The sequence below is a fragment of the Myotis yumanensis genome, unplaced genomic scaffold, assembly GCF_028538775.1.
Source record: "Myotis yumanensis isolate MYYU_CA2020_CCGP unplaced genomic scaffold, mMyoYum1.0.hap1 SCAF_7, whole genome shotgun sequence".
In the NCBI taxonomy this organism is placed as follows: Eukaryota; Metazoa; Chordata; class Mammalia; order Chiroptera; family Vespertilionidae; genus Myotis; species Myotis yumanensis.
The window spans coordinates 26,983,359-27,010,893 of NW_027223758.1; the positions used below are offsets into that span (position 1 = coordinate 26,983,359).

Sequence of the window (27,535 nt, forward strand, 5' to 3'; positions counted from 1 at the left end):
TCATTGCAACTGGCAATAGTCTTATCAACTGACTCATTTGATCTATTAGTACCCACGTTTTTATAACATTAAAATTGTTTTTGTAAAAAACTACAACCACATAGTCTAGTTTCACAATTACCTCCAATTAGGCAACACACACACGCAGAGTACTTGAATTTTCCTTGCCCTTTCAGCCGGAGTCGCCCACCATGCCCCTCCATTTTTCATTACACAGGTTTACTTTGCAGCCCATTGTTCTCTTTGCGACCCTTCGAGGAGGGGATGCGTTTTTTAAATTAGTGGCCATGTTTCTCTTTAGAAAAACCCACACGCGCCAACCGCCCTTCCTGGGTAGCCTGGGCACACGGGGTGCCTGTTGCTGCCTGTTCTTCCTTATGCAACAGCCAGTCATCTGTTTCGGTTCAGCTTGGTGGTCAGGAAGAAAGGGAAGCCATCGCCTAGCAACCGACACCCCCCGGCCACGCAGGGGGAGGGGGCGTGGCCTCCGCGCGCCGAGGCGGTTAAGAGGCGGTGCCCGCCCCCGCCTCCAGCCGGGCCTGTGCGCGCGGCCCGGTGCAGGCCAGGCAGCCGGCGTCCCCTCCGACCGCCCGGGAAGGTCCAGGGCGCAGCGAGCAAGGCCGCGGATCCGCCTCTCCTTTCGCCCCGCGCCCCACTATGGCGGGCGGGCGCTGCGGCCCGCTGCTCACGGCGCTCCTGGCCGCCTGGGTGGCGGTGGCGGCGGCCGCGGACGAGGCGGAGGAGGCCGGGCCCGAGCACGCTGCGCTGCCGGCCGAGCAGAGCATGGTGCTGCCCATGACTGCCTCCAACTGGACGCTGGTGATGGAGGGCGAGTGGATGCTGAAATTGTGAGTGTGCCCGCCCGACCCGCACGCCACACCGTCCGCCCTCCCGGCGCCCCGCGGGCCGACCCCGATGCCGCACCCCCCGGGGGCTGGACCTCGGGCCCCCGGCGAGCTGCGCTACCCCCGGCTGCTCGCGCTGCGCATGCGCCGGCCCTCCGCGGTGACAGCCGAGGGGGAAGCGCGAGCCCCTCCGCTCCCTCGCCTTGCTTGCCCCCTACTTTAGGGAAAAGTGTTTTAGGGGTGGGGTAGCGGAGCAGCTTCCCACGGAGAGGTCCTGGGGAGGGGCAACGGAGAAAATCTGCCAGAAAATAGCGTGCTTTTGATGTAAGTGTGTAGGTCGAGGAGAAAGGGCGGTCATTCAATGACACTTAACGTGCAAAACAAATACGTAGCTTGTGCTAGGCAATGCATTCGTTGAATGAATAGTTGCAGCACCGAGAGGGCAGGCCAGTTTGTCTCTACACTATCTTAGTATTCATTTTGAAAATCCGAGGTGTGAAAAAATAAAACAGATTTTGAAATTTTAAAATCAAATGTTGGTATTTGTAATTTTCAGGGGTAGGACTTTCTGGGTAATTGTAACTTAATTGTGCTAGTGTCATAAAGAAAAGGATATTAATAAATTGCCCCCCTTTGAAAAATAGAAAGTAAATCATGGTTAGTGCCTTTACTTGATGGCAAAATATAGTTTTGGGTTAGGAGCAGGCAAGGGACTGTTTATCATAGATTCAGTTAATTTATACTAGGAAGAAAGATTTCAGGTAGACAGGGGTAGATGTTTGGATAGTCTTGAGAGACCATTCATGGTGAGCCTGCCGAGAAAATGAAGGATGGAGGAAAGATCACTGAGATCACATCTCATTGACCTGTGGTTTCAGCAATATACATACTTGATCATTACTATTCACCTAATTGAGGCCATATACACTCACATAATTGGATCTTTCCTTTATTTGTCCCAGACTAAATTTTAAATCTGTTTAGATGCAAGCAGAAGCCTGTGAAATGAAAAAGTCCCTGTGAGATCAGGGCCAAAAGTTATGTCACTTAGCAGATTATGTTGTTCAAAGAACAGAATGCGCATTACCCCTCAAACATAAATTTACCCTTTAGACCTCAAAGTGAGTGCCTTTGGTATCATGAGAAATCAATGAAATTATTAAAGAGATCTGTTGACATGAAGCTTTTATTAAAATAAACCCCCTAACTTTGAATGGAGGTGAGGAGATCATTTTCCTTTTAAGAGAGAAACTTGGAAGCAAAGTGGAACTTGACTCAGGTGGAGGAGTGTCAGAGGCTGCATTTGGTCAGAAAGCAGTATAGGCAGTTCTTTTCAGGAAGTCCTTACACAACGGAGTTTTTCTAGATGTCTGTTTTCCGATTAAAACTGAGTTTGTGTATGATATGAAAGTCAAAGCAGAAAGGCCTCAACTATTTTATAGTTACTTTTGAAACAGTGCTTTTTTTTAAAGCAAAATTACTAAGAACACTAAAGCTGAGGTAAGTGTAAGCCAACTTAAACTTATAGAGAGGCAACAGCCAATAGCTCCTATGCCTGGCCATGTTGACAGTTCAAATTTTACTTGTTAATAAATGTACAAGCCTAGATGTAGCAATCGGCTGCTCTGCACTTGTCATGTGTCCTTTGCATGGAATGCATTTGGGCTGTGTGATGCATGGTGAGACTTGTAACCCGGAAGTAAGCTATGTAGACACAAGATCATTTTGGTAGTTCTCTTCAGAATAGGAACAAGGCTCAAAGAGGATTTCAACCACTGCTTCCAACTTTCTACATACTGAGCCAAGGTGCTTGACTGAAGAAATATTGTGACACTCCTTCTCAAAAATGTAAAATTCATTATGTTCTTACTACCTCTATAGGCCTATTAAGAATTTCTAAGAATTCATTCTAACAGCCAATAAGTTAAACTTTTTTCATGATATACAGGGTGTCCCCCCAAAATGTATATACACTTTAGTAGCTGATAGCTCCATTTTGAAAATGAAATGTATTTTAACAAACACTGCCTTTATAATTTTCAAAGTGTACGTATACATGTTTTTGGACACCCTATATACAACAGAGAAAAACAAAATGTGTTAATACTAGTTTTCATGTTAACACTTTGTTCAGCTGAACTGGTCATAATAAATGGAACTTGTTAGACATTCACATGGTTAGATGGTGTATTTAACTTCTTTAAAGAATCAAGTTAGGCTTTCTGACAGTATTAAAAATCTAACATTACTTTGAATGACAGTTCTTTATTTGTTCATTTGCTTATATGCTTCCGTTCTTCTGGGAATTTTTTTCTTTTACATTCCACTTTATACAAAGCTATAATGCAATTCCTGGTTATATTGGTATCAATAATTTATTTTTTAAAGGATCTAACAGTGTCTGCTCTAAGACATGAAAAGCTTTTACTATAAAATTTAATTAGTACTACTTTCAGCCAATTTTTTTTGGATCCTTGCAATTGAATATCAGTTTTTAAAAAGCACTCTTTGCTGAGGAGAAATATCGGTTAAAAAATATTCACAATTCTAGAACCTTTTTCAAGATCTGAGAAATTTGTCCATTACTACATATTTACATTTTCTTTAATGCTGTGAACTTATATATTCTATTTTTATCTTACTTTTTGCCTTCATATATGGTTCTATGATTTCTACCCCCATTTCTCCCATATCTCTATAATTGGCTTTCTGTGCTTTTTCATCAACTGCTGATGGAAAATTTGCTCTTTCTCAAGGTTAGGAAAGATGACCTAATCTTTAAAATGCCTTCTGATGTGTTATTTCCATTGTTTCATACTATCTTTTACTCAGCTGCTTCATAACCTTGTGCTATTTTAAACACTTTCTTGGCTCCCATTATTCAGTCTTTGAGAAAATGACTTTTGTTCTTTTGAAACAAAAGTATGCAATTTAATACATTCTGTATACTGTTCTGGTACCCGTTTCCTCCAAAAGAAACATGAAGATATCCAAATAGCTTTAAGAGTGACGCATTGACCTTTAAACTGGTATACAGAGAAAACGTATGTCTTTGGGTTAAAATTCCTCAGGAAAGCATGCAGATCTTTATAAAGCACTACTCTTCCTGACTTCGTTCTTGGGTTGATCATGTTTCAGAATTGCAATTAGTCATCTGGTGGTGGAGGAAAGCCTCATTTACTTCCCTGGGACATATAGGTTTTAGTATTGTTTCCTCCATATCCTTATTATAACATTATTGCCTTACCTTACCCATATCAAATAGTTATAGTTTTCTGCAATGTAATAGATTGTTTTGATTTGATGATTGTGTTTTTGAGAGAGTCGTTGCTTATCATGTGTCAGCTTCCAAGTTGGGGATCTGGTAAGATGAAAATGAATGAGTCACATTCCTTGATTTCAACGGACTGGCAGTGTACTGTGCCCTCAAGAAAATAAATATTATATGTAGCATTCATTTATTTAGAAAATATTTGCTAAATATTTCTTACCTGTCAAGCATCTAGCAATGGTTCTTACCAGAGCATTTTGGATTGGACAGTTCTTTGATGTGTGGGGATGGTTCACACATGGCAGAACCTTTGGTATCCCTGGTTATTACATTCTAGTAATGAAGTGACATCAAAATAATTTAACAACCTCCATCCCCTGTGCACATGTCCAAATGTCTCTGAGAGAAAACCACTGCCCTAGTTACTGTTACGGTTATTTAAAAACATGCAAAAGACGAATTCATAAACTAACAAAGAAGTATTTGATTTCAGAATGTTTCCACAAAGGGTATTCATCCACATCATTATTGTCATTGTCATTTCCATCATAGTGAACAGTTATGTTGTTTACATCACAGTTTCTTAATACTCTTATTCGATCATCCAGCAATTAGATACAGAATTATCATTCTCAGTCTCATTCACTGGAGGAGACGGAAACTGGGAAGATTAAAGCTTTGACCAAGGCTGGATCTTTAGTAAGTTGTGGGCAAGGCCAGAACTAGAATGCAGACCTGAGCTTGGCAGTCTTTGATCAGGCCAGGGAGAGTAGCTGGGTAGTGGGGGAACCTGAAGGGGAGGCACAGAGTCAGGCTGATTTGTGCTTAGGCTCGCAGCTGCCAGCACCTAGGCCCACATAAGGGGAGGCCTTTTCCCTATGGGATTCAGTGGCCTATCAATGGTCTTACCATCTTTCTAGTTTCTGCAAATGAAGATTTTTATTGCTATACTAGAGGCCCGGTGCACGACATTCGTGCACTCAAGTGGGGAACGTCCCTCAATCTGGCCTGCACCCTTTCACAGTCTGGGAGCCCTTGCGGGATGTCCAACTAACAGCTTAGGCCTGCTTGGCCTAAGCTGTCAGTTGGACACCTTAGCGCTGCTGCAGAGGTGGGCCAGCTGGGTAGTGAGGGAGGAATGTGACTCATTCATTTTCATCTTACCAGCCATCAGCCCGGCTTGTGGCTGAGCGTCTCCCCCCGGTGGTCAGTGTGCGTAATAGTGACCAGTCGTTCTACTGTTCAGTCGATTTGCATATTACCCTTTTATTATATAGGATGCTCATTCCTGACACACCTGAGCACTCATACAGGTTCTCTGACTTCCCAACTCCCTGGGAAAATTCTTTTTCACTGTGTCTTGTGTTATCTAGCAGGGCCCATATCACAACTTGTAATTATAAGTTAGTTTATATGCTTTGGTACTGAGTTTTTGTCTGAGTCCTCCTATGGATGATAAGCTTTTAAGAAAAGGAACTAAGTTTTTCTTCTTCCTGTTTATCTCAAGAGCCTTGATAACTATCAAGTACTGGGTGTGTTCAATAAATACTTTTTGACTAAGTGAATGTATAAGTAGTAAACTTTATTTGTTCCTCTAGTAAAGAGCTTCCTCAAATATATCACTGAAGGAAACACCTGTATATATTTTTTTAAATACTAAGAATAATCACTCTCATCTACCATTTGTTCATTGATGTAATAAACATTTATTATGATGTAGGGTCTGCCAGGTTCTGTTTAAGTACAAACAATGCACCAGTCACCACCTTAATGGAGTGAAGAAAAAGTAGTAAATTCCAGTAAAAGTAGTGAATTCCATTTTCTCTTGCAAGTAGAATGGTTTTCGTAGAGGTGTCACTGATTATTTTTCCTCTGCATTTTTGAGAACATTTCCTAGAAATGATCTAAAGAAATATATTTGAGCATACAATTTTTAAAAAATGTATCTTTATTGTTGAAAGTATTATAGATGTCCCCCCTTTTTTCCCTACTTCCCCACTCCCATTCCATCCTCAGGCCTTCATCGCCATTGTCTGTGTCCATGGGTTATGCACATAAGTTCTTTGGTTGATCTCAGATTTTCAACTCTTGGATCATTAAGACATTTTCCAGATTTTCCAAAATGAAGCATAGCATTTGATGTAGTGAAGGCATCACTTGTTGGCATAGAACAATGAATCTAATATACCTCTTTCATCTTCATTGTTACAGATTTTTCTGAGCATTTTGGTCACAGTAAGTTCTAAGTGAATATTAATTGTATCTGTCATTGCCCATCTCACTTCTGCAAGGATAAGAAAAGAGAATGTGCTGGGAAATACGTGACATTCACACCAAGACAGAAGAAAAATTTTCCATTATTGGAGAATAAAAATAATATTTTTAGTAAAATTTTATTTCAAGGAAATATAATTCACTCCTTCCCTGAAGTGTTTAATACACTTAATGAAATCTCATACCAAATTGTGTTATGCAATTCAAGAATTGAGGGCTTTCAACTATTCTTCCATACAGCAGAGCTTAAATGTAATTTGTACATGAATTCTAATGGATAACAAAAGCATGTTGTTGAATTTTGTTTTCCAGAAATGGTTATTAACAGTGGACTGATATCCAGGTTATAACTTTTTAAAATATATTTTTATTGATTTCAGAGAGAGGAAGGCAGAGGGAGAGAGAGATTGAAACATCAATGACTAGAGAGAATTATTGATTGGCTGCCTCCTGCACGCCCCCTATTGGGGATCGAGCCCACAACCCAGGCATGTGCCCTTGACTGGAATCGAAACCTGGACCCTTTAGTTCGCAGGCCGACTCTCCACGCTCTGTCCATTGAGCCAAACTGGATAGGGCCCAAGTTATAATTTAACAGTGTTTTGGCTATCTGGAATATGTTTCAAATGACTTTATGAAGCTTACTAACTTTATATACCATTGTCATCTGCAAAAAACTTTAAATAGAAAGATACTTTTTAAGTGTTCATGAATATAAAGGTACTAATTTCTCTTGGAGGTTCTTAGATTAAAGGAAGGTTACTTTATATGTAAAAGAAAAAGTTGGAAAAATCTGTTCTTTATCATAATTAGGAGAAGACTGCCACTTGGAACTAGCTTTAAGTAATATAAATGAATATTGCATTCAGTCCTTTCTGATGAATTTTATTCATGCATATGTACATAAATAAATTACATGTATACATGTGTTACAGAGAGAGAGAAAGAAGAGAATGAAAGTCACATACATGACATACATGACTTCCCTCTGGCCCCTGGAGGTATTTTATGTATAGTAGTTCTAATTACTGCCTAAATGTCCTTTAAATATGGAAGAATACTAATAATTCAAAATGCTTCTATAACAAAAGACCGATTTCCACACCTGAGACTTGAAGCTGGCTTATCTCCACCAAAAGAACACACTAAGTGAATGAATGATATTGGTGGATTTACAATAAGCTCAGATTAAATCTCAGAGAGAATGGCATTAACAGTGCTGCAGACCAGTGGGTAGCAGCTACATAGAAAATGGAATATCTAAAATTACTTCAATGGCATTTGTATATCTGAGGGTCAATATTACAAAAAAAACCCCAATTTATATGTAGTAGCCTGTCTAGAGATTAGGGACTGGGATTCTTTTTAAATGATGAAATTTGCATGATTTAATAATTACTGAGGTAGCAAATGTGTCCACGAGTTACATGCAAAAGTAGGGGTTCAGGGAAACAAAGCAAAGAGGATCTAGAGATCTAGAGTTCATTGAACTGCACTTCAAGATTTCTTTTTTTTTTTATTCTTTCTCTCCTCCTTCTTTCTCTCCCTCTGTCCCTCTTCCTGTCCCCTATTCTCTCCTTCTTCCTCTCCCCCTCCTTTTCTGTCTCTGTTGATATTAGGTATTATTTTCCTTGGAGATTTTTATCACATAAATACCTCCATCTGGGTTTTTGTTCTGTGTGGTTTTAGGTGACCTTAAGTCTCTCTAAACTTGTCTTGTCTGTCAGCAATACTGTAAGGTTCAGATGAGCTGATGTATCAGAAAAGTGCCTTGAAGATGTTAAAGAGAAAACCACAGGAACAAAGTGGCATCACTGTCACTAAAGGCCCATGACACCCACTTAGCTTTAATACCTGACCTAATTGCAGTTTCAGCCTCTCCCAGAAACATAATCTCAATCAACCAGTCTGGAACTTTCTAGTCAAGTATGTTTAAGGTAATCTGTCCAATACCTGCCTGTCCCTCCAAGAAGAGGCAACCTGCAGGATTAAAAACCCTTCCAACTCACTCAGGTTCTCTTTCCTCAAAAACAAGATATCCTGGTTTAAAAAATCATCCTTTCTTTTCTTTTGTTAATAGCTCCTTTGTCCCACCCTCCTTGTTATAGAAACTTTCATTTTGTACAACCCACAGAGCACCCTTCTTATTGGTAGATGGGGTGCTGCCCAATTCATGAATAGCTTAATAAAGCAAAGTAGATCTCTAAATTTACTCAGTTGAATTTTGTAAAAAAACAGAAACCAAGTAGTATATTACAAACATAATTTGTATTCATGATTGTTCTTGATATGTGCCTGCTTTATATGTGTCATCTTATCTCCCAATGACCTTAAAAGATAGCTGCTATTATTTCATTTTACAGTTGAAGAAACTGAGGCATGGAGTGATTATTAACCTGCCCAAATGTAACCTTGTAATTAGCTAGTTTATTATATTAATAATAGGAAGAGAGCAAAGGGGAGACCAGACTTTATAAGCATGTTCATCTGGGCAGCTCCAACTTTAAGCTCCCCAGGGAACCATGGACCCATTCCCCCCACATCACTGGGGAAAGGGATCAAACAAAGGGGGGATGGGCGTGTGTGCAGTGCAGCCCACTGACCTTAGGGAAAGTACTTGCCTGTCAGTCTAGCCTGGGGAACAGTGATTTGACTAGGAGGGTGGAGCCACTGCAAGTGCCTGGAATCTTGGAAGTTTAAAGTCCCCAAAGAGTTCTTTCTCGCTTCCTTCTTGACCCCTGTTTCTCTCTTGCTCCATGACCCACACTTGGTCTCCTAAGCCGAATTAGGTGATGTTCACTGGTACTTGTACTTATGTATCTTTTTTAGAGCAGCGGTTCTCAACCTGTGGGTCGCGATCCCTTTGGGGGTGGAACGACCCTTTCACAGGGGTCGCCTAAGACCATCGGAAAACACATATATAATTACATATTGTTTTTGTGATTAATCACTATGCTTTAATTATGTTCAATTTGTAACAATGAAATTGGGGGTCACCACAACATGAGGAACTGTATTAAAGGGTCGCGGCATTAGGAAGGTTGAGAACCACTGTTTTAGAGGATACTATTCGATCCACTATACTTTCTAAACAGCAAATTTCTCTGGATTTCCATTTTATATCTGCAGGTGAAATCCTGGACCACTTTAGAGCTTTGTGGTGTGAGTGTTTGTGATATTCTCCAGGATGTGGGAAAGCATTGTAAGACCATAGCATCTTGCCAGGAGGATGGCCCAGGCTCCCAGTTCTTCCCTTGACTTCCACCTTAAACTTCCCTGACCCATTATTCACAAGCCGCCCAGTTATTTTTTAAAAATAGAAATCTAATCATAATTCTCTTACTCTTTAGGGTTTACCATGGAGCTTCAAATACAATCCTAACTCTTTATACAGTTTTTTCAAAGGTTGTGGATGATGTCTTCACCCTCCTCTCTCATTACTCTGAGCTTCATTCACATTGTTCTCTTTACTTAGAAGTGAACATTCTTTGACCCCTCTCTGCTTATGCCCCTACTTTAGAACTTAGCACAGAAGCATTTTCCTCTGTGGGCCCTTCTGAGACCACCCAGCTCCTGAGAGTCTACACAGCACCTGTCCCATACTCTTAGTCATGCCATTTGCCACCAGCCTTGTTAATTATCCCTGTGCTGGCCAGTGTTCACCTCTGGATTGTATCTACAAGGAGAGGGAGGGGGGTACCACATCTGTCTTGTTCACAGTTGTAGCCTCAGCTTCAGCATTGTGTGCAATTCAGGTTTATCGAATAAAATAAATAAATGTAAAAACCAGGGTTCTGATCGAAGTCCCACTTATTTCTAACTCCTCTTCTATTTAAGAAAGTGTTGGATAAAGCTGGTTTAGCCCATAGCTTCTACTTTCTTTCATGGACTGGTTCAGAACTGCCGCAGATCTTTGGAAATGACTTGCATAAATATTTGGGAACCCACTAGTAACAGATGTTCTGGTCTCTGCTCATCAGCTCTGTAGTTATGATGGACCTGGAACTGGTTTGGCTAGTTTAGGGATGTCCTTATGAAAATTATCCTCCTTTAGTGTGCAGTCAAAATAGTATTCTCCCTCAAAAATCAGAAGCTACCTAGAAAGTGACAAAATTTGGGTTGATTGTAAGAAAAACATTGAAATAAAGTATTTTATGTATTACAGTAGTTTGTGAAAATCTTCTCAAACTTTGGCTAATTTCTTCCTGGTGAATTACTCTTCATACATTAAATTCTAGGGAAATATGTTTTTGTTTTTCTATATCAAATGACTTTGGAAAAGCTTGATTTTGTACTTCCTTTTAGACAGATATTTATTTTTTAAAATTAGATCATTTGTCTGTTTTACAGATGTTTTCCATATTTTTATATTGATTAGCTATTCTTCTTTTATAGTTATGCCCCTTGGTGTCCATCCTGCCAGCAGACTGATTCGGAATGGGAGACATTTGCAAAGAATGGTGAACTCCTTCATATCAGTGTGGGGAAGGTAGATGTCATTCAAGAACCAGGTACTGTAAATGTTGAACATTAAAGGCAAATGTTTGTTACTTTTTAGTTTGAATTTTTTTCAAATATATAGAAAAGTTGTGATACTCATAAACTGACCATCTAGAATCAACAGATAACATTTTGGCATATCTGGGTCTGTCTATGTATGTATGTGTTTACACATATACGTTAATATTTTTAAAATTATTTTCTTTTGCTGAGTCATTTGAAAATAAGTTGCAGACATCATGATTTTACCTTCAATACTTTGGCATATTAAAATTTCCCTAATTACTTCCCACGTGTCTTTTAATAGTTTTTGGAACCAGGATCTAATCAAGGTTCACCATTTGCATTTGGTTGTTAAGTGTTTTCAGTCGCCCTTAGTTAGAATAGTCCTCTGATATTCTGAAGAGAATAGGCCAGAGGTGTGCCTAGGTGTTTTCTTATATTTTCTGTAAACTTGAAGTTCAGCCTAGACTCTAGAGCAGGGGTCCTCAAACTTTTTAAATAGGGGGCCAGTTCACTGTCCCTCAGACCGTTGGAGGTCCGGACTATAGTTTAAAAAAAAAACTATGAACAAATTCCTATGCACACTGCACATATCTTATTTTGAAGTAAAAAAACAAAACGGGAACAAATACAATATTTGTATTTGCATGTGGCCTGTGGGCGGTAGTTTGAGAACCCCTGCTCTAGAGGCATGATTCAGGTTGGACATGTATGGCAAGAATATTTCATAGGTGATACTGTGCTTCATAATTTATTAGAGGCCAGGTGCACAGATTCATGCATATAGAAAGGGAATGAATTAGAAGGTGGCCTGTGAGGTGGGACTGGGCAAGATGGGCTAGACCAGGGGTGGGCAAACTTTTTGACTCGAGGGCCACAATGAGTTCTTAAACTGGACCGGAGGGCCAGAACAAAAGCATGGATGGAGTGTTTGTGTGAACTAATATAAATTCAAAGTAAACATCATTACATAAAAGGGTACGGTCTTTTTTTTTTTTAGTTTTATTCATTTCAAATGGGCCGGATCCGGCCCACGGGCCGTAGTTTGCCCACGGCTGGGCTAGAAACACCCTGGAGCCAACCTCCCGCAGTTCCTCCCCAGCCAGCTGCACCTGGGGTGGTGCCAGGGCTCGAAGGGCATCTCAAAGGGTCCCTCCGGCAGGTGGGGTCCCTTGGCCTGGCCTGTGGGGATTGGGCTTCCTCCTCTCTGGTTCCAGGGCACATCACCCAGGAACCTCCACTGCCAAGTCACCGCAGCTCAGCAGCTCCTGCATTGAGCATCTGCCCTCTGGTGGTCAGTGCATGTCATACCTACTGGCCGGTTGGATGGTTGGATGGTTGCTTAGCCTTTTATATATATAGACTAGAGGCCCAGTGCACGAAATCCATGCACAGAGGGAAGGGTAGGAGTCCCTCAGTCCGGCCTGCACCCTCTTCAATCCAGGACCCCTCGCAATCCGGGACCGCTGGCTTCTAACAGCTAACCTGCCTGCCTGCCTGATCATCCCTATCCACTCTGCCTTCCTGCCTGGTCGCCCCTAACTGCCCTCCCCTGCCAGCCTGATCACCCCTACCCGCCTCTGTCTTGGCCCCCACCACTGTGGCTTTGTCTGGAAGGATGTCTGGAAGATGTCCGGTCTAATTAGCATATTACCCTTTTATTAGTATAGATGCCATCAGAAGACATGTACTGTCACTGTTAGTGATGTTCAGTTTGAGCACTTGGTTAAAGTAGGGACACTACACATCTCAATTATAAAGAAAAGATCCCACTTTGTGATTGGCAGGTAATCTGTGGGGTGATACTTTGGGGTTTTGAGAAAATTATGATCTTACCTGAATAAAATATTTCATTGTGAGTTCCAGAATGATGAATTTCAAATTCTGTTGTGTCAGCTATATTTATTATCTGTTAAATGGTGTAATTTTAAAAAGAAAGAGGAGGAGGCTAGAGGAATCTTTTAAATTCTTAAAAGATACACACAATTTGTATTTGTAGTTTAAAAATAACTGTAAATAAAAGTTGGGTGTTTATGATTCCAGTTTCAAATTTGACTATTTTCAAACTTTATTAGGCATTTTTTCCTATTTACATTTATTTTCTATTGTGTTCCTTTACACAGATAAAAAGAAAGTAGGTATGGAAATGTAGCTATTACCTCTCTGTAATAATTGTGAGTTCAAAAAAGACCTTAGAGGGAGGGTAAGGGTAGGGGTGGGGAAGTGGGGGGGTAAGAGGTCAACCAAAGGATTTGTATGCATGCATATAAGCATAACCAATGGACACAGACAGTAGGGGGTGAGGGCCTGTGCTGGGGGGTGGGGGTGGGCCAGGAGACGTCAATGGGGGGAAAAGGAGACTCATGTAATACTTAAAACAATAAAGAATTAAAAAAAAAAGACAGTATTGAATTAGTAGTTACTTGGACAACAAAATTGACCATGTCTGTTAAGATCCTTGTGTTGGCAAACCCAGGTAGAGAGGTTTCTATTAAAAGCCGTTAGTCCTCAGGCCTCCATCCACCTTTTTAAGCATTGGAATCAAAGCCACTTTTGCACATCTGCTATTTAGAGATGGAAAATTATAGTTATTAGTTTATGGTTTTGGCTATTATAATGGATTATTCTGTTTAGAGGTCAAATCATTGCAATTACACTTTTGCTGTACACTTGTTTTCATCTTTTAGTAGTTTGATTCCAGAAGTCAGGTGTAAGTCTTATTCATTAGTGGGCATCAGACACATTTTTTGAGGAGTTTCTTGAAAATACAGCTGGCCTATACACGTTTTAGTCATTTAGTATAGCTGCTGTGAATTTACAACATGATTTGAAATGAAAGAATTTAACAGCTTTGTGATAGATTCACAAATCTAAAGTCTAATTGAATATAGTATTTTCATCTAATATGTTGACTTATTTTTTCTATTGTGGATTGATTTGTGCATTTTTCATAAAGAGGTAACAAATTATGATGAAATATTTTAAAAAGAAATTTATTATTGACTCATGCTATTTATGTAAATATAAGCAATATATATTTGAAATATTTATCAACGAAGAAGGAACAAAAGGTCTTTGGTCTTATGTAGTATTAATTCACTGTCAAGCCTCTAGGGTGCCTATCCCTATTTTTGGAAGCTATTTGATTATTTATTTTATTTTTACAGAATTTAATGTCCTGAACAAGCAGTGGGAAGCCATTGAAATGTTACTATTTTTCTCACACTTGAGCACTTTATTAGATATTGATGTGTACAGATTTATATTTGGTTATAGGTCTCTATTAGTATATTCTTTCATCAGGGCTGCTAATAAGGGATAATTTCTTTTTTTTTTTCTCTGCAAAATTTAAAAAGAAGGGAAAGGAAGAATTTTTGAAGTATTCATGCATAATTCTTTAGTTATTCCTGTAACTATTCCATTGGTATATTTAATAAGAATTTTTTTTAGGATTTCAGAATTATAAAGACTGGGAATTAGAAATACATTATATTTTTACAGTTGAGCTGTAGAAGTCACGGGAAGGACAGACCTTAGATTAGACAACATTACATTGCCTGTTTAATATTGCAAAGACCAGATGATGTTTCAGTTGTTGACTTTGGGAAATTAAATTTACTCCGTACGAATATATACTTGAACCTTCTGTTCCATCCAGATGAACTTAGTTGTCAAAGACAGGAAAATAGTAGCTGCTCATAGAGCACCCATGGATGATGGCTATGTCACTAGATTAGAGGTAAACTAGACCCCTGCAACAGCCAAGAAAGAGTAAGCTTTATGATTAAAACCATTAATTTCAGAAGCCAATTTAGTTTATTGTACTTCAGTTAGTGTTAATATTTTAAAATTATAAAACTGACTCTTTTTTATTCTATTTATTGCCCTCAAAGATAAGGTTTGATCTACTTTTTATTTATTGCTTTCCCTTTGCTTCTTTCTTTAGTGCTAATTAATACTTAGCCCTGACCGGTTTGGCTCAGTGGATACAGTGTCGCCCTGCGGGCTGAAGGGTCCCGGGTTCGATTCCGGCCAAGGGCATGTGCCTTGGTTGCGGGCACATCCCCAGTCGGGGGTATGCAAGAGGCAGCTGATCGATGTTTCTCTCTCATCAATGTTTCTAACTCTCTATCCTTCTCCCTTCCTCTCTGTGAAAAATCAATAAAATATATTTTTTAAAAAATACTTAAACATTTACTTCAGCCTCTAAGTGTGTTAAGCACTTATATACATTTCAGGCTCATAACAGCCCTAGGAAGAACAGACTGTTTCTCTCTATACTCTTTAAAAAACTAAGGCTCAGAGAAGTTAAGTCACATGTCCAAGGTAAAACAGCTAATAAATGGTGAAGCACAAGCCAGTAGCTATCCCCATTTTCTTAATCTAGAACTCAAGTAATTTCTATTGTGCTTTTGCCTATCAAAATATAGTTCCCTCTCATAATTTTCTCTCTAGTCTTTTAACACTTCTTTTTATTTTGCTAAATGTTTAAGATAAAGTTGCTAATAAAAAGTTTTTTTCTGCATTTTGGATTAATGCCTCTTTTATGTTGGAGTATAGTCTTCATTTTAAGATGGTAGTTGGCCCTTAAAGTAAAAAGGGCAGGCCTGTAGGAATTTTGGAAGGCCTTGTGGTCAAACGTTCTCTCTTACTTGAAGGTTTGAGTGCGCTTGTTTCTTCCCCGCTTACTGATGTTTGTTGCAGTGAATCATCACGCAGACCTTAAAAGGAGCTGCCCCCATGTTGTTATATTCCTTAAGATGCACATTTAACTTGTTTTTAAACCCTGAGGCCACAACCTAAGATTGTGCTTCTCTGTTGATCATGTTTTAACTTTTAAGGTAATGAATGTCTCCCTTGAAACTTCATAACATCAGTGTTAAAGGTTAGAAGACATTTTTGGAGCGCTGGCATGAGACTCAGAGCTTTCTGACATCTTTCAGCCTCTCAGAAGTGACATTTATTTGAGATCAGTTTTCTATGGTGTCAGATATTTAAGGGCTTAGTAGTTGTCATAATCCAAGGACTACTTTGGTTGCTCTAGATTTTGTTATTGATTTTACTGAATACATCTTCAGTGATTTTACTGAATACATCTTCAGTGACAATATGTTATTCCAGACAGCAAACAACTCATATCTGAGTTAGATGTTGTAAACTTGTTACTGTCCCACATGGGTTGTCATTTGAAAAAATGTTAACAAACATAAAGCAATCTTGAGGTGCAACCATTTGTTAATAATGGTCATTATTTTCAATGAACCTTAATTAGCAGTTTTGTATATTGACATCATCATTACAAAAAAACAACATAGCAATTCATATTAAAAGCCAAAACATTTTTATACCCTTTAACCTAGCAATTTTGGGAACATGCATCCTATACCTTCTAGCCTAAAACAAAAATCTGAGACCATCTGTCACTGTGTTTCTCTTATTTTCTCTGTACTCATTGATTTCCATTAGCACATTTATTAGTGAAAATATGTTATATTATCCAAAATAATGTACAATTTCCAAAGCACTTAACAATAAATTAGTTTGTGTTTGTTATTGCCTTTCATTTTACTTCAACTTTGAATCAGAGATTTAAAAATATGAAATAATAACTAGTATTTATTTAGTACTTATATATCAGGTACTGTTTTTTATGTTCTTTATAAATGTAAAATTATTTAATACTAAAATAGTATGAGAAATCATGATGCTTATTTATGATAAGAAAACCTAAGGCCAGACAGATTTAATGTCTTTGGTTAAAATCAAATAAGAGGCAGAAGTAGGGTTTGACTCCAGGCAAGCTGGCCTGTGACACTGAAAATATTATTTCATATATTATATAATTTACTGTGTTTTATGAAATATTTTATGTATTTATTGTTTACTTTTTAACTTATTGCCATGGCCAGTGATGACCAAGAACATTTGCAGGATTTTAAAGAAAGGTTAAAAATATTGTCTTCACTGATAACATTTATTAGAAATCCTATCTATGTATTTTAATAAATGTAAGACCTAAATAGAAACTTGAAGAAGTGGTGACATGCTATTTGTTCATTCCATTTTAAAAGATCATCTAAATAAAGCATAATACACTAACATTGTCACTTTTCTTACATAGAAACTTGGGTGGTCATAGGAATCTCTAGCTAGTAAAGAAGTGAGCTGTGAAATTGTTTATAATAATTATTTTAAGCATATAGTAATTTTTAAGCCCTTAGGATTACCAACACTTTTTCCCCTGGCAGTTTAGAGTTGAAAATAAACGAAAAGATACCCATGTTCCCTGCTAGCATGGAATTCCAAGCAGTGTTAGAGGTGAAAATGCCCTGCAGATTAGACATGCTTGTTAACAGTCTCAATTGACTTCTCAGGTCACTTGTGGTGGTGTTACTGCCAGTACAACCTTTAAAAAGATGTACAATGATAAATGTATGTAGTAAATGTTTCTTTTTGTAACATTGACTTTTACTGCCTTCATAGTACTGTGTTTTCTTTTAAGTGACATAGGGCTTTTTTAGAGTCTGCTTGGTTTGATATGAGGGGGGGGAAAAGCAATTTCTTCTTTGGGAAGACTCATCACTAATCAATAAATTATCATGCTGAATAAAATTTAATTTATACAATGGGTATAAGCAACTTTTGTGTGTTATTGAAAGTAAACCTTCAGCGTTTCAAATAACCACAAAGATGTGACATTTAATCTACTTTATTTGAATAGATTTTGATTTTGTCCAAATTGTTCTTCAGTGGGAAAGTCAGAAGTGATGAGAAATGTGAAAATCATGTCTCTGTCATTTCCCCATGCTGGCCAGGAACATCCTTTCCCTCTCCTTCTCTCTGCCAGTACCAGGCTTGCTCATTCTTGGTGCCCACGGAAATGTTTTTATTTGTAAACATGTAAAGAGCAGGGATTTGTTCTTTACTCCTAGTCTCATTCAGACTTTTGTTGCATGCCCCTTTCTTGATATCATCTATCTGTTTAGAGTTATGATGGTAAGTATCAAGGTCTTTCCCTCTGCCACTAACCAGGCTGTAAGCTCTGTGAGAACAAAGACTGGACATGTTTTTACTTATCTTTGTGTCTTGAGCAGTTATCACAGTCCCTGGAACAAAGAAGGTAATTAGTAAAGATTTGCTGACTTATTAAGGATTTTATTTGTCTTTGTTTTCACATGTGCTTCGCATAGCGTTCAATGTCTAGTTAATGTTCAGTAAAGGTTTGCTTTACTGAAAATTTGAGAAAATCTGTTTAATGTACTGTCCCTGGACAGTACTTGCAAATTTTATAAATGTGCAAAGATTAAACATGATATTATTATTTCAGATTCTTTATTATTTTAAAACCTACATCTGATCTAATAATACCTGTAATTTATTTGAATCCTTTACTATGTGCTACTAGTAAGTACTTAATATACTGAGCTAGTCTAACTTCAGAACAATTCAGTTAGGCTTTAATATACCCATTTTCTAGATGAGGTCACTGAGATTAGAAAAGTTAAGCAGTTTATCTAAGGTCAGAAAGGTTAAGTAATTTATCTCAGGTCATATAGTCATTACATGACTATAACCTGTTCTGTCAGCCATCATAAAATTCTAAGTGATACACAAGCCAGAAAACTCCTATGTAACATCAGAATAAGCAAGCTGTATGTCACTGACTGGAATGTATTAGGTAATGAAAATGGGTAAAAATGAAATTTCTTTAAGTCAAAAAAAATAAATAGTGTATGTGACTTAATTCTGTGATATAAAAGCAAGCTCACCTGGCCAGCATGGCTCAGTGGGTGGTGGTTGAGCACTGACCTATCAACCAGGAGGTCATGGTTCAATTCTTAGTCAGGGCACATGCCAAGGTTGCAGGCTCAATCCCCAGTGCAGGAGGTAGCCAATTATTGTTTCTCATCATTGATGTTTCTATCTCTGTCTCCCTCTCCCTTCCTCTCTGAAATACACACACACACACACACACACACACACGCACGCACGCACGTCAGCCTAGGTTGCTTGTTCTTATAAATTAAGTTAGATGCTTGGGTTAGTCGGAGTTTGACTTGTAACTTTTTTTGTTTATGCTTCTTGTAGGTTTGAGTGGCCGCTTCTTTGTCACCACTCTCCCAGCATTTTTTCAGTAAGTTGAAATAATTTTCTGGACTTGTAAATCAGTAGATGTGTACCAAGAATTCTAAGTTGATTTCCATAACCATTACACATTCAGCTTAACATTTGGAGGAGAAAGACAGCTCTGTGGGAATGATAGCTATTAGAAGAGAGGGATGCTCAGAGTGCTGCAGGCAGCTAATTGAAGGTGGGGGGTGGGCGTGGGGTCAAAGAAGATTTTTCTGATGACATAAAAGGTGGGATGATTCTTAAAGGATATGTCGGAATTGGTTAAATAGACAACGTAGAGAGACCTTTCCAGATACAGGAGATGCCATGGAAAAGCCCAGAAGAAAATGAGCTACCTTCTGAGAACTGTCATGAGTTCTGTCTGGATCATCCTGGGTGATGTGATGTTAGGGAGGCTCAGGTAGTGAGAGGGGGAAGAGAAAGGAAGGGGTGGGTTCGGAGATGCTTAGGAGGTGGGATCATTGGGACTTGGTGACCAATTAGCCATAAGGAAGGAAAAGCCTGTGATGACAACCAATAGGCCATGTGTCACTAGTAAAAGCTATTGAGGAGCTATTAGAATAAGATGAGGTTTGGAAGATAGAGGCCAAAATGGAGAAGATAGTGTAAAGTGACTATGCTAATTTCAAATAGAAAAGTTTAGGTGATAGTCTGATTTGAGGATCTAAAGCTCAAAAGATTTAGACTGGAAATACATATTGGGAATTTCCCAGAATCAAGATAAGAGTTAAAATATATTTAGAGAGAATGTATGCAACAGGAATAGAAGTAGGTCATGGATAAAACTTGGAGTTGACCAGCCTTAGGACAGGGAGTAAGGAACGAGGAGGAGTGATCAGAATAGGAGGAAGAAGTCCAGAGAGCTCAAAGGCCAAGGGAAAGAGGGAGGAAGGCGTGTTCAGTTGTGGGCAGTGCCAGTGACAGACACAAGAAAAGTGTTGCCTGGATGTGGCGCTTCAGAGTCACTGGGGACTCTCCCCCATATGAGCAGTTTCCATGGAGTCGTGGAAGCATAACCCTAAGTCGCACGGATTGTGAATGAGTAATATCTGAGGAGAAAATGGTGAATGTAGACTCTGCTCTTAGGAAGCTTGACTGGGGAGAAAGCAGGAGCGGGGGAAGACTAAAGGGGCATGTGAAATGGAGGTGTTTTGTTCATTTTCAAGGAGGGACTTAAGTGACAAAATTTGGAAATGTAGAGACAGTTTTTAAAACTTAATAACAACGGCTGTTTTGCTGTTATAAGAGAAACATTGAAATACTTGGTAGCAAAAATAATAAAAAGTAACTTAGCAAGAACTTTGTTTATGCTCGTGAATTTTGCAGTGATAAATTAGAATGTTTAATGCTTTCTCAGTTTCTCATTTGTAATAGATTAATACTTATGCATGCTTTCTTATTTATGCCTAGCTATAATTTTTTCTCTATTTAAGCCAAGTTAAAATTCAGAGTGTAGTTCACATGTAAAACCAATAGTTATTTTTATTATCTGCAACACTTGTTATTTAATCTGTGTGTTTTCTATTTGTTTTTATAATTTATAGTGCAAAGGATGGGATATTCCGTCGTTACCGTGGCCCAGGAATCTACGAAGACCTGCAGAATTATATCTTAGAGAAGAAGTGGCAATCAGTTGAGCCTCTGACTGGCTGGAAATACCCGGCTTCTTTAACGTAACTTGTAATTTTTATCTAATGGGGTCTATTAATGAAACAAGCGGTATCAAGTGAACAGTTCATGGACCTTGAAAGTCTCCGTTTTTCTTCATATTCACTTCTGATTACCCAGGCTACATATGACCATGCTTAGACCATGTGTGTTTTGGGTTTTATGGCCCACATGTGTTTCAGCTAGTTGTGAGTATACTGGGAAGTAAGTGTCCAGCTTCAGGTGGGTTGCAGAAAGTCACCCCTAACTTTTTCACTAAGCCACACCAACCAACTGTTTTCTCTCTCTCTTTTTTGAATATATATTTTATTGATTTTTTACAGAGAAGAAGGGAAAGGGATAGAAAGTTAGAAACATCGATGAGAGAGAAACATCAATCAGCTGCCTCCTGCACACTCCTCACTGTGGATGTGCCCGCAACCGAGGTACATGCCCTTGACCGGAATCGAACCTGGGACCCTTCAGTCCGCAGGCCGACGCTCTATCCACTGAGCCAAACCAGTCAGGGCCAACTTTTTTTCTTTTTAGAAAATATGGTATTGAACACAGTTATCATTCTTTCTTCCTTTTAAATTATTGATAAGATATGGAAATGGCTCTTTCTTGAATTATAGTTTATGAAGGAATTACTCTTGTATCAATGTGGAAAATAAAACCTATGGTGTCTTTAACTGCCTAGCGGAATATTGCTGGGTAACTTACAGCCATGAGGGTGAACTACATAATTATTGGTGAGGTAGATAGGGCCAATCCATAATAACTTTTCCCATAGTTGGTTTTAGTTTTGAATGAGTTATCATATTTGTAATTAATTTTGTTAGTATATACAAGTATAAGGAATATCCTTGCTGAAAAAGGATTAAATGATGTAATATTTCAGGAATACATCATGTAAATAGCACTTATGTAATACTCTGGAAATACGTAACTTAGTCTACTGTAAAAGCTTTCATTCTACCAGTTTTGGAGATGAGTTTATGCCAGATACTGTTCCAGCTGCTAGATATTCAAAAGTGAAAAAATGGGCATGTACCACTGCTCCCCTCAGGTAGCTGAAAGTAAAACAGATTGAGAAAAAAAAAATAGAGATATAAAGAATTGTAGGCTGTTTAAAACAAAACAAAACAAACAAAAACAATGTTTACTAAGGCAGGGAATAAGTGTGGGGCAGGGACCTCGGTTGGATGAGGGACTAGGAGAAGTCGCTCTGAGGGAAGGACAATAGTGAGACCTGAAGGATAGAACAACTGAGTTGCGTGAAGAGCAGGGGAGGAATATTCCCAGGAACGGGTGTGACATGGGGATAGGCCCCAATTTGGAAGAGCTTGGTATGCTGAGAGCAGAAAGGTGCCGGGGTCAAGACAGTGATTGGTGGGGAGAGTAATATATATATAAGCTGAGAAAGGGGGGCAGGCAGGAGCCAGCTCATACAGGCCTTTGACCACATTGAGGAGCATGGATGCTATCAGTGCATGCAATGACATGGTGGCTTTTCGGAGAAGAGACTGGGGAGGGCAAGAATGGATGACGTCAGGCAGCTAGGAGGCTGTTGCCCTGTCTAGCCTAGGGATGGTGCTAGTGCATAGCAGGGTGGCAGCAGTGGGATGGAGAGAATGGGTGGATTTAAAATACTTTGCGGGTAGACTTGGCTAAGGTGAAGGAGAGGGAAGATTTACAAAAAATCTCTTGGGTTTCTGGTTTGAATCTTACTGGTTTGAGCAAGAGAAAAGCAAGGGTTCAGTGTTAAATGTGTTAAGTTTGAGATGCAGATTTCTTTGTAGAGCTGTCAAGTTGGATGTATGGAGATGGGTCCTTGGAGAATTCAGGAACACAAATACAAAACATATAGATGGTATTCAAAGCCTTGGGAGGGAGGAGATCACCTAAAGATTGAGAGAAAAGTGCTTGGGGCCTAGCCACAAGACACCCACAATTAAGAAGAGAAGGAGTCAGCAAAAGGAGTCAAGAAACTGAAAATGAGTACCAGTGAGTCAGGAGGACAAGCAGGGTTATGGGGTTTCCCAGAAGCCAAGTAAATTAGGTGCTCAAGAATGTAGAGTAGGCCTGTGTCCTGTGTTACCAAGAGGTGAAAGAAGATCAAGTCTGAGACATGGGCGTTGAATGAAGCAATTGCAAGGTCATTGTGGCTTTCACAACTAGTGATACTGCAGTAGTGAGGGCAGGAGCAGATTTGAATGGGTTAAGGCTACAGTAAGGAAGAAGAAACAAGTGTGGCCTACTCTTTGGAGAAGAGAAGCTGGAGGGTCCAAGGACGCTCTTTTTAAAAGATGGAGAAGGTAGAGCATGTTTTCATTCCCGTGAGAATGACCCAGCAGAAAGGAAGAAGTTGCTGATGCAGGCAGAGGGGCTGGCAAAAAGAACCAAGACATTAATAAGCCAAAGGGATGGGATCCAAGGCCAAGAGGAGGAGGGCAGATAGACTTTCTCTGTGGAAACAAGAGAAGGTGCATGCAGGTGAACCCCAGGCTCAGATTGGGTGGTGAGAAGATAAGAGAGATCACATAATGGCTTCTGATTTCGCAGTGACATGTGAGGAGTGTGTGTTAGCTGAGAGTGAATGGGGAGAGGAGGGTGGAAAGGTGTGAAGAAAGGGAAAAGCACAAGAGCTGTCCTGGCAGGTAGAGCCTGAAAGTGCAGTACTGAGGCACAAACAGGTTTGTGACTGAAGGAAGAGCAGTCAGCTGATTTGTCCCCAGAGACGCAGCTGCCCACAGTTGGGGTTTTGCCAGGTATGTACAGTGGAGGGAGAAGGGGCCAGGGGATTTGAATGTATTTACAGCAGTGACTGAAATGATGGCTGTGGAGCTAAAGCTCTATATGAACACAAGTAAATCCAGGAGAGAGGACAATGTATTGCAGAGTGGAAGGGCAAATCCTTGTGACCTGAGTTTTTGTTTTTTCATAGTATGCATCACCAATGGTTCTCCTCCTCTCTGTTTTTTAGGATGTCTGGAATGGCTGGCCTTTTTAGCATCTCTGGCAAGATTTGGGTAAGTAATCTTAAATATACCCTTTGCAGAGGGTTTTTTAAAAAATATATTTTATTGATTTTTTACAGAGAGGAAGGGAGAGGTATAGAGAGTTAGAAACATCGATGAGAGAGAAACATCGACCAGCTGCCTCCTGCACACCCCCTACTGGGGATGCACCCGCAACCAAGGTACATGCCCTTGACTGGAATCGAACCCGAGACCCTTCAGTCCACAGGCCGACGCTCTATCCACTGAGCCAAACCGGTTAGGGCTTTGCAGAGGGTTTTTAAAGAGTAAGAATGTAACTTTTAAACCATAGGAAAATAAACATTGTGAATACTTTTATAATTTCACTTTTCTTATTAAGCCACACAACTACTCTCACAAGGGTCCCCAATGGAAATGTGTCTTTGTCTAGAAAGGCATAAATTGAACAATGACCAGTAACTGTTGTGTCAAAGTCATACTTTCTTAGATCAGAGATGAATCTCTTTATCAAAGCTGAATCAGGCTCATGTGGTTTTACTTCATTTTATATTCCCATTGTCATAATCTACAGATCAAAGATTAAGCCCAAAAGTGAATTTGTATGTCAGGAATCAGCAAACTATAGCTTGTGGGCTGGCCACCTGTTTTTGAAACATAGACATGTTCATTCATTACCTGTTGCTTTCACTCTAAGTGGTAAAGTTGAGTAGCTGTGACAGAGACCATGTGGCCCACAAGCCTAAAATATTTGCTCTCTGCCCCTTCAGGAAAAAGTTCAGCCACTCTTGCTATATGTGATTGTATCATTTCACTGAGTCATTTCGGTGAATTCAAACTATTATTTAGTTAAAAGTTTGGACAATTATATAATTTTGAATGTGTCACAAAACCTTGTGCTCCCCTTTATGTGTAGAGTGAGCTAAATCCTACCAAATTTAGCACAATTGCTGTGGAATTAAATATATATTCTTAAAGTATTCTACGTCTTCAAAATGAGTTCCTATATTTGTCTAAGTTTTGTGTAGGTCACGGTGTCATTTTGGAACTTAATATTCAAGCAACTCAAGAAGACTCTGTGTTTCTCATGCACATCTAGATATGTTGAGGGAAATTTAAGAGCAACATTTTGTGTCCCAGTTTTTAAGTTGTGTTTTATTTTCTGCCTTGTGAGATGGACCAGAAGGGGTGCCTTAGGCAGGGTTAGGAATCCTGGGGCTGAGATTCTGTCTGTAACAAGTGTTTGGCAAGACTGTCAGTCTTTGTCTTATCTCTCGTCACAGTTGGCTACAATGATGCAGGGAGGCGTTATCTCTTTTCCAGAGGACAAACCATTATTCTCCACCTTGTGTATATGTCTCTGAACCCATTGCTTTTCCTCTTGTAACTATTGTTACTAGAATTCTTTGAATGCTTCGCATAGAACCCACACCAAGTACATACTTGATAACTGTTTTTGTTCTATTCATTAATTATTGTTGTCATTATTTTGCTTTTCCCCTCTGATTAGGAAACAAAAATGTTTTGTTTCTATTCATTTATTTCTTAACAAACTCTGATGGCAGGATTAAAATAAGGTTTTATGGCAGTTGTATAATGTGTATTTGCTCGCTAAGTTTAGCATTTGAGTGTACTTAAATATTATTTGACTAGAGGCCTGATGCACAAAATTAGTGCAAGCGTAGGCCTTTGCAGCCGCAGCGGCTTCCTCGATCCTGGGGCTGCAGACCCGGCTTCATCCGGAAGGTCGTCTGGTCTAATTAGCATATTACGCTTTTATTATTATAGATTTGATATAGTGAATTTGTGCTGCTCACTAAGCTAATACAGTAACTTCCCTCTTCTCAACGTTACTGTAGTTACGCAGGCATATGGCAAAATTTAGCCACTATAAGTGTGCTGCATCTTTGGGAGGATAATCCATGTGATGGAGAAGGTTTAATGCTTTGTAAATGTCACGTGATGAGAAGTAAAGACCATGAGTATTTAGACTGGAGAATAGTAAGAGTGTACTTTAAAACTGTGAAATATCCACTGTGTTTTTTATAGTGGCATATCTTCTCTTACTTTTATTTTCTTGCACCTAATATCTAGAACAATATTACAATGAGATGGTGCACATCCACAGGATATATATCTTAATGTCTGCAGGGGCCTGCAAGGTTGTGTCTTGTTGCAGAGGGTATGACATGGAAGGGGAAGCAGTAAAACCTTGGCTGTCACTGGAGAAGTTTTTCTGAGCTGCTCCATTCAGGGAATATATTTGAGGATTCTTACTTGTGTCTAAGAAGGATAGAGGGGATGTAGGGCCTGTCCCCAAACTCCTCAGAGTGTATTCTGTGACATAGGTAGAATATAAATACAAAAGGCTCTCTGTCCTTCTGGGCCAGCCCAGCCCTGAATGAGACTGTGCAACACTGGGCTGGGTGGGTGGGTGCCCCTGGGAAGCATCTGATCTCACCTGCAGTAGTTCAGGTCCCAGAGGGAGTGCTGGCCTCCTTGGGGAGGAAGGGCTCTGCCTCTGATCTGTGAATGTGTTAGCCTGGCTCCATTGCTTAAATTCATCTGGCCACTGGTTGGAATGTTTTTATATATTCTACTCTAATGGTATCTTCATTCAGTCTTCTTACTCAAAACTACATGTTACCCAAAATTGGCTCTAAATCAGTCATTAATAATAAGGTGTCATGCCCATTAGACAACATGTTTGTGTATTTTAAGGAAATAGTAGAATGCTTCCTTGTAATGAACACACACAACAAGAATCAGTGTTTTCCTTAAGTGAAAACTATCATTGGCTGGTAGTTAAAGAAACAGAAACACAGAAATTTAAAATTGAATTTGATAAATTTTAATCAGTAATTGCCTGGAAACATCTATATATATAAAGAGGTAATATACTAATTACTAACTAATTGGTCCTAACGGTATCCCAGTCATGATCGTTCAACAGGTTGTGCGTGCACAGGAGCTGGTGGGCAGGGACGGGGGCGGGGACTTGCACCACTGGGACATGAGGCTGCCACCAGAGGCCTCAGGACAGGGTGGTCCCCCCAGCGGAGGCGTGCGCAGGCCCGCGCAGGGGAGCATCAGGACAGGGGTGGGGGCTTGGCGGAGAGCTCTCAGCACTCCAGTGCCGGGGTCTGAAGGCACAGAGGAAGGGAGAGCAGATGGGCAGTTAGGGGGATCAGGCCAAGAGGAGAGAGCAGATAGGCAGTTAGGGGGATCAGGCCAGGAAGGGAGAGCAGTGAGGGGCATCAGGAAGGCAGGAGAGCAGTTAGGGACATCAAGCAGGCAGGCAGGTGAGCACTTAGAGCTAGTGTTTCTGGATTGTGAGAGGGATCCGAGATTGGAGAGGGTGCAGGCCAGGCTGAGGGACCATCCCCTCCATGCATGAATTTCGTGCACTGGGCCTCTAGTTCTGTATAATAGAAGCCTAATATGCCAAGTGTCCTGCTGTCTAGTTGGCTGTTCAACCAATCAAAGTGTAATATGTTATGATATGCTAAGGCTGCTCAACTGGTCACTATGATGTGCACTGACCACCAGGGGGCAGATGCTCTGACTGGTAAGTTAGCTTGCTGCTGGGGTCCAGCCAATTGGGACTGAGCGAGATGGGCTGGACATGCCCTGGAGCCCTCCCCGGCCCTGATTATGAACCAGTGGGGTCCCTTGGCCTGGCCTGTGCCCTCTCACAATCTGGAACACCTCGGGGGACTTCAACTGGTTTCGGCCCAATCCTGCAGGCCAGGCCAAGGGACCCCACTGGTGCATGAATTTGTGCACTGGGCCTCTAGTATATACATATAAAGACTTCAAGTAACTAGAACCAAGTACCCTAACACTCAGGTACTCTAAAACCA

General features: G+C 39.9%; 1 protein-coding gene across 1 annotated transcript in view; it reads left to right on the forward strand.

Moving 5' to 3' along the window:
• The first annotated feature begins 565 nt into the window (after positions 1-565).
• The window catches only part of TMX4 (thioredoxin related transmembrane protein 4), a 39,387-nt gene continuing 12,417 nt past the window's right edge, over positions 566-27,535 (forward strand). Inside the window, exons 1-5 of the mRNA XM_070419928.1 lie at positions 566-848; positions 10,786-10,901; positions 18,982-19,027; positions 20,571-20,699; positions 23,660-23,705. Coding sequence (XP_070276029.1) covers positions 658-848; positions 10,786-10,901; positions 18,982-19,027; positions 20,571-20,699; positions 23,660-23,705 — 528 coding nt within the window. The 5' untranslated portion in view covers positions 566-657. The remainder of the gene's footprint in view (positions 849-10,785; positions 10,902-18,981; positions 19,028-20,570; positions 20,700-23,659; positions 23,706-27,535) is intronic.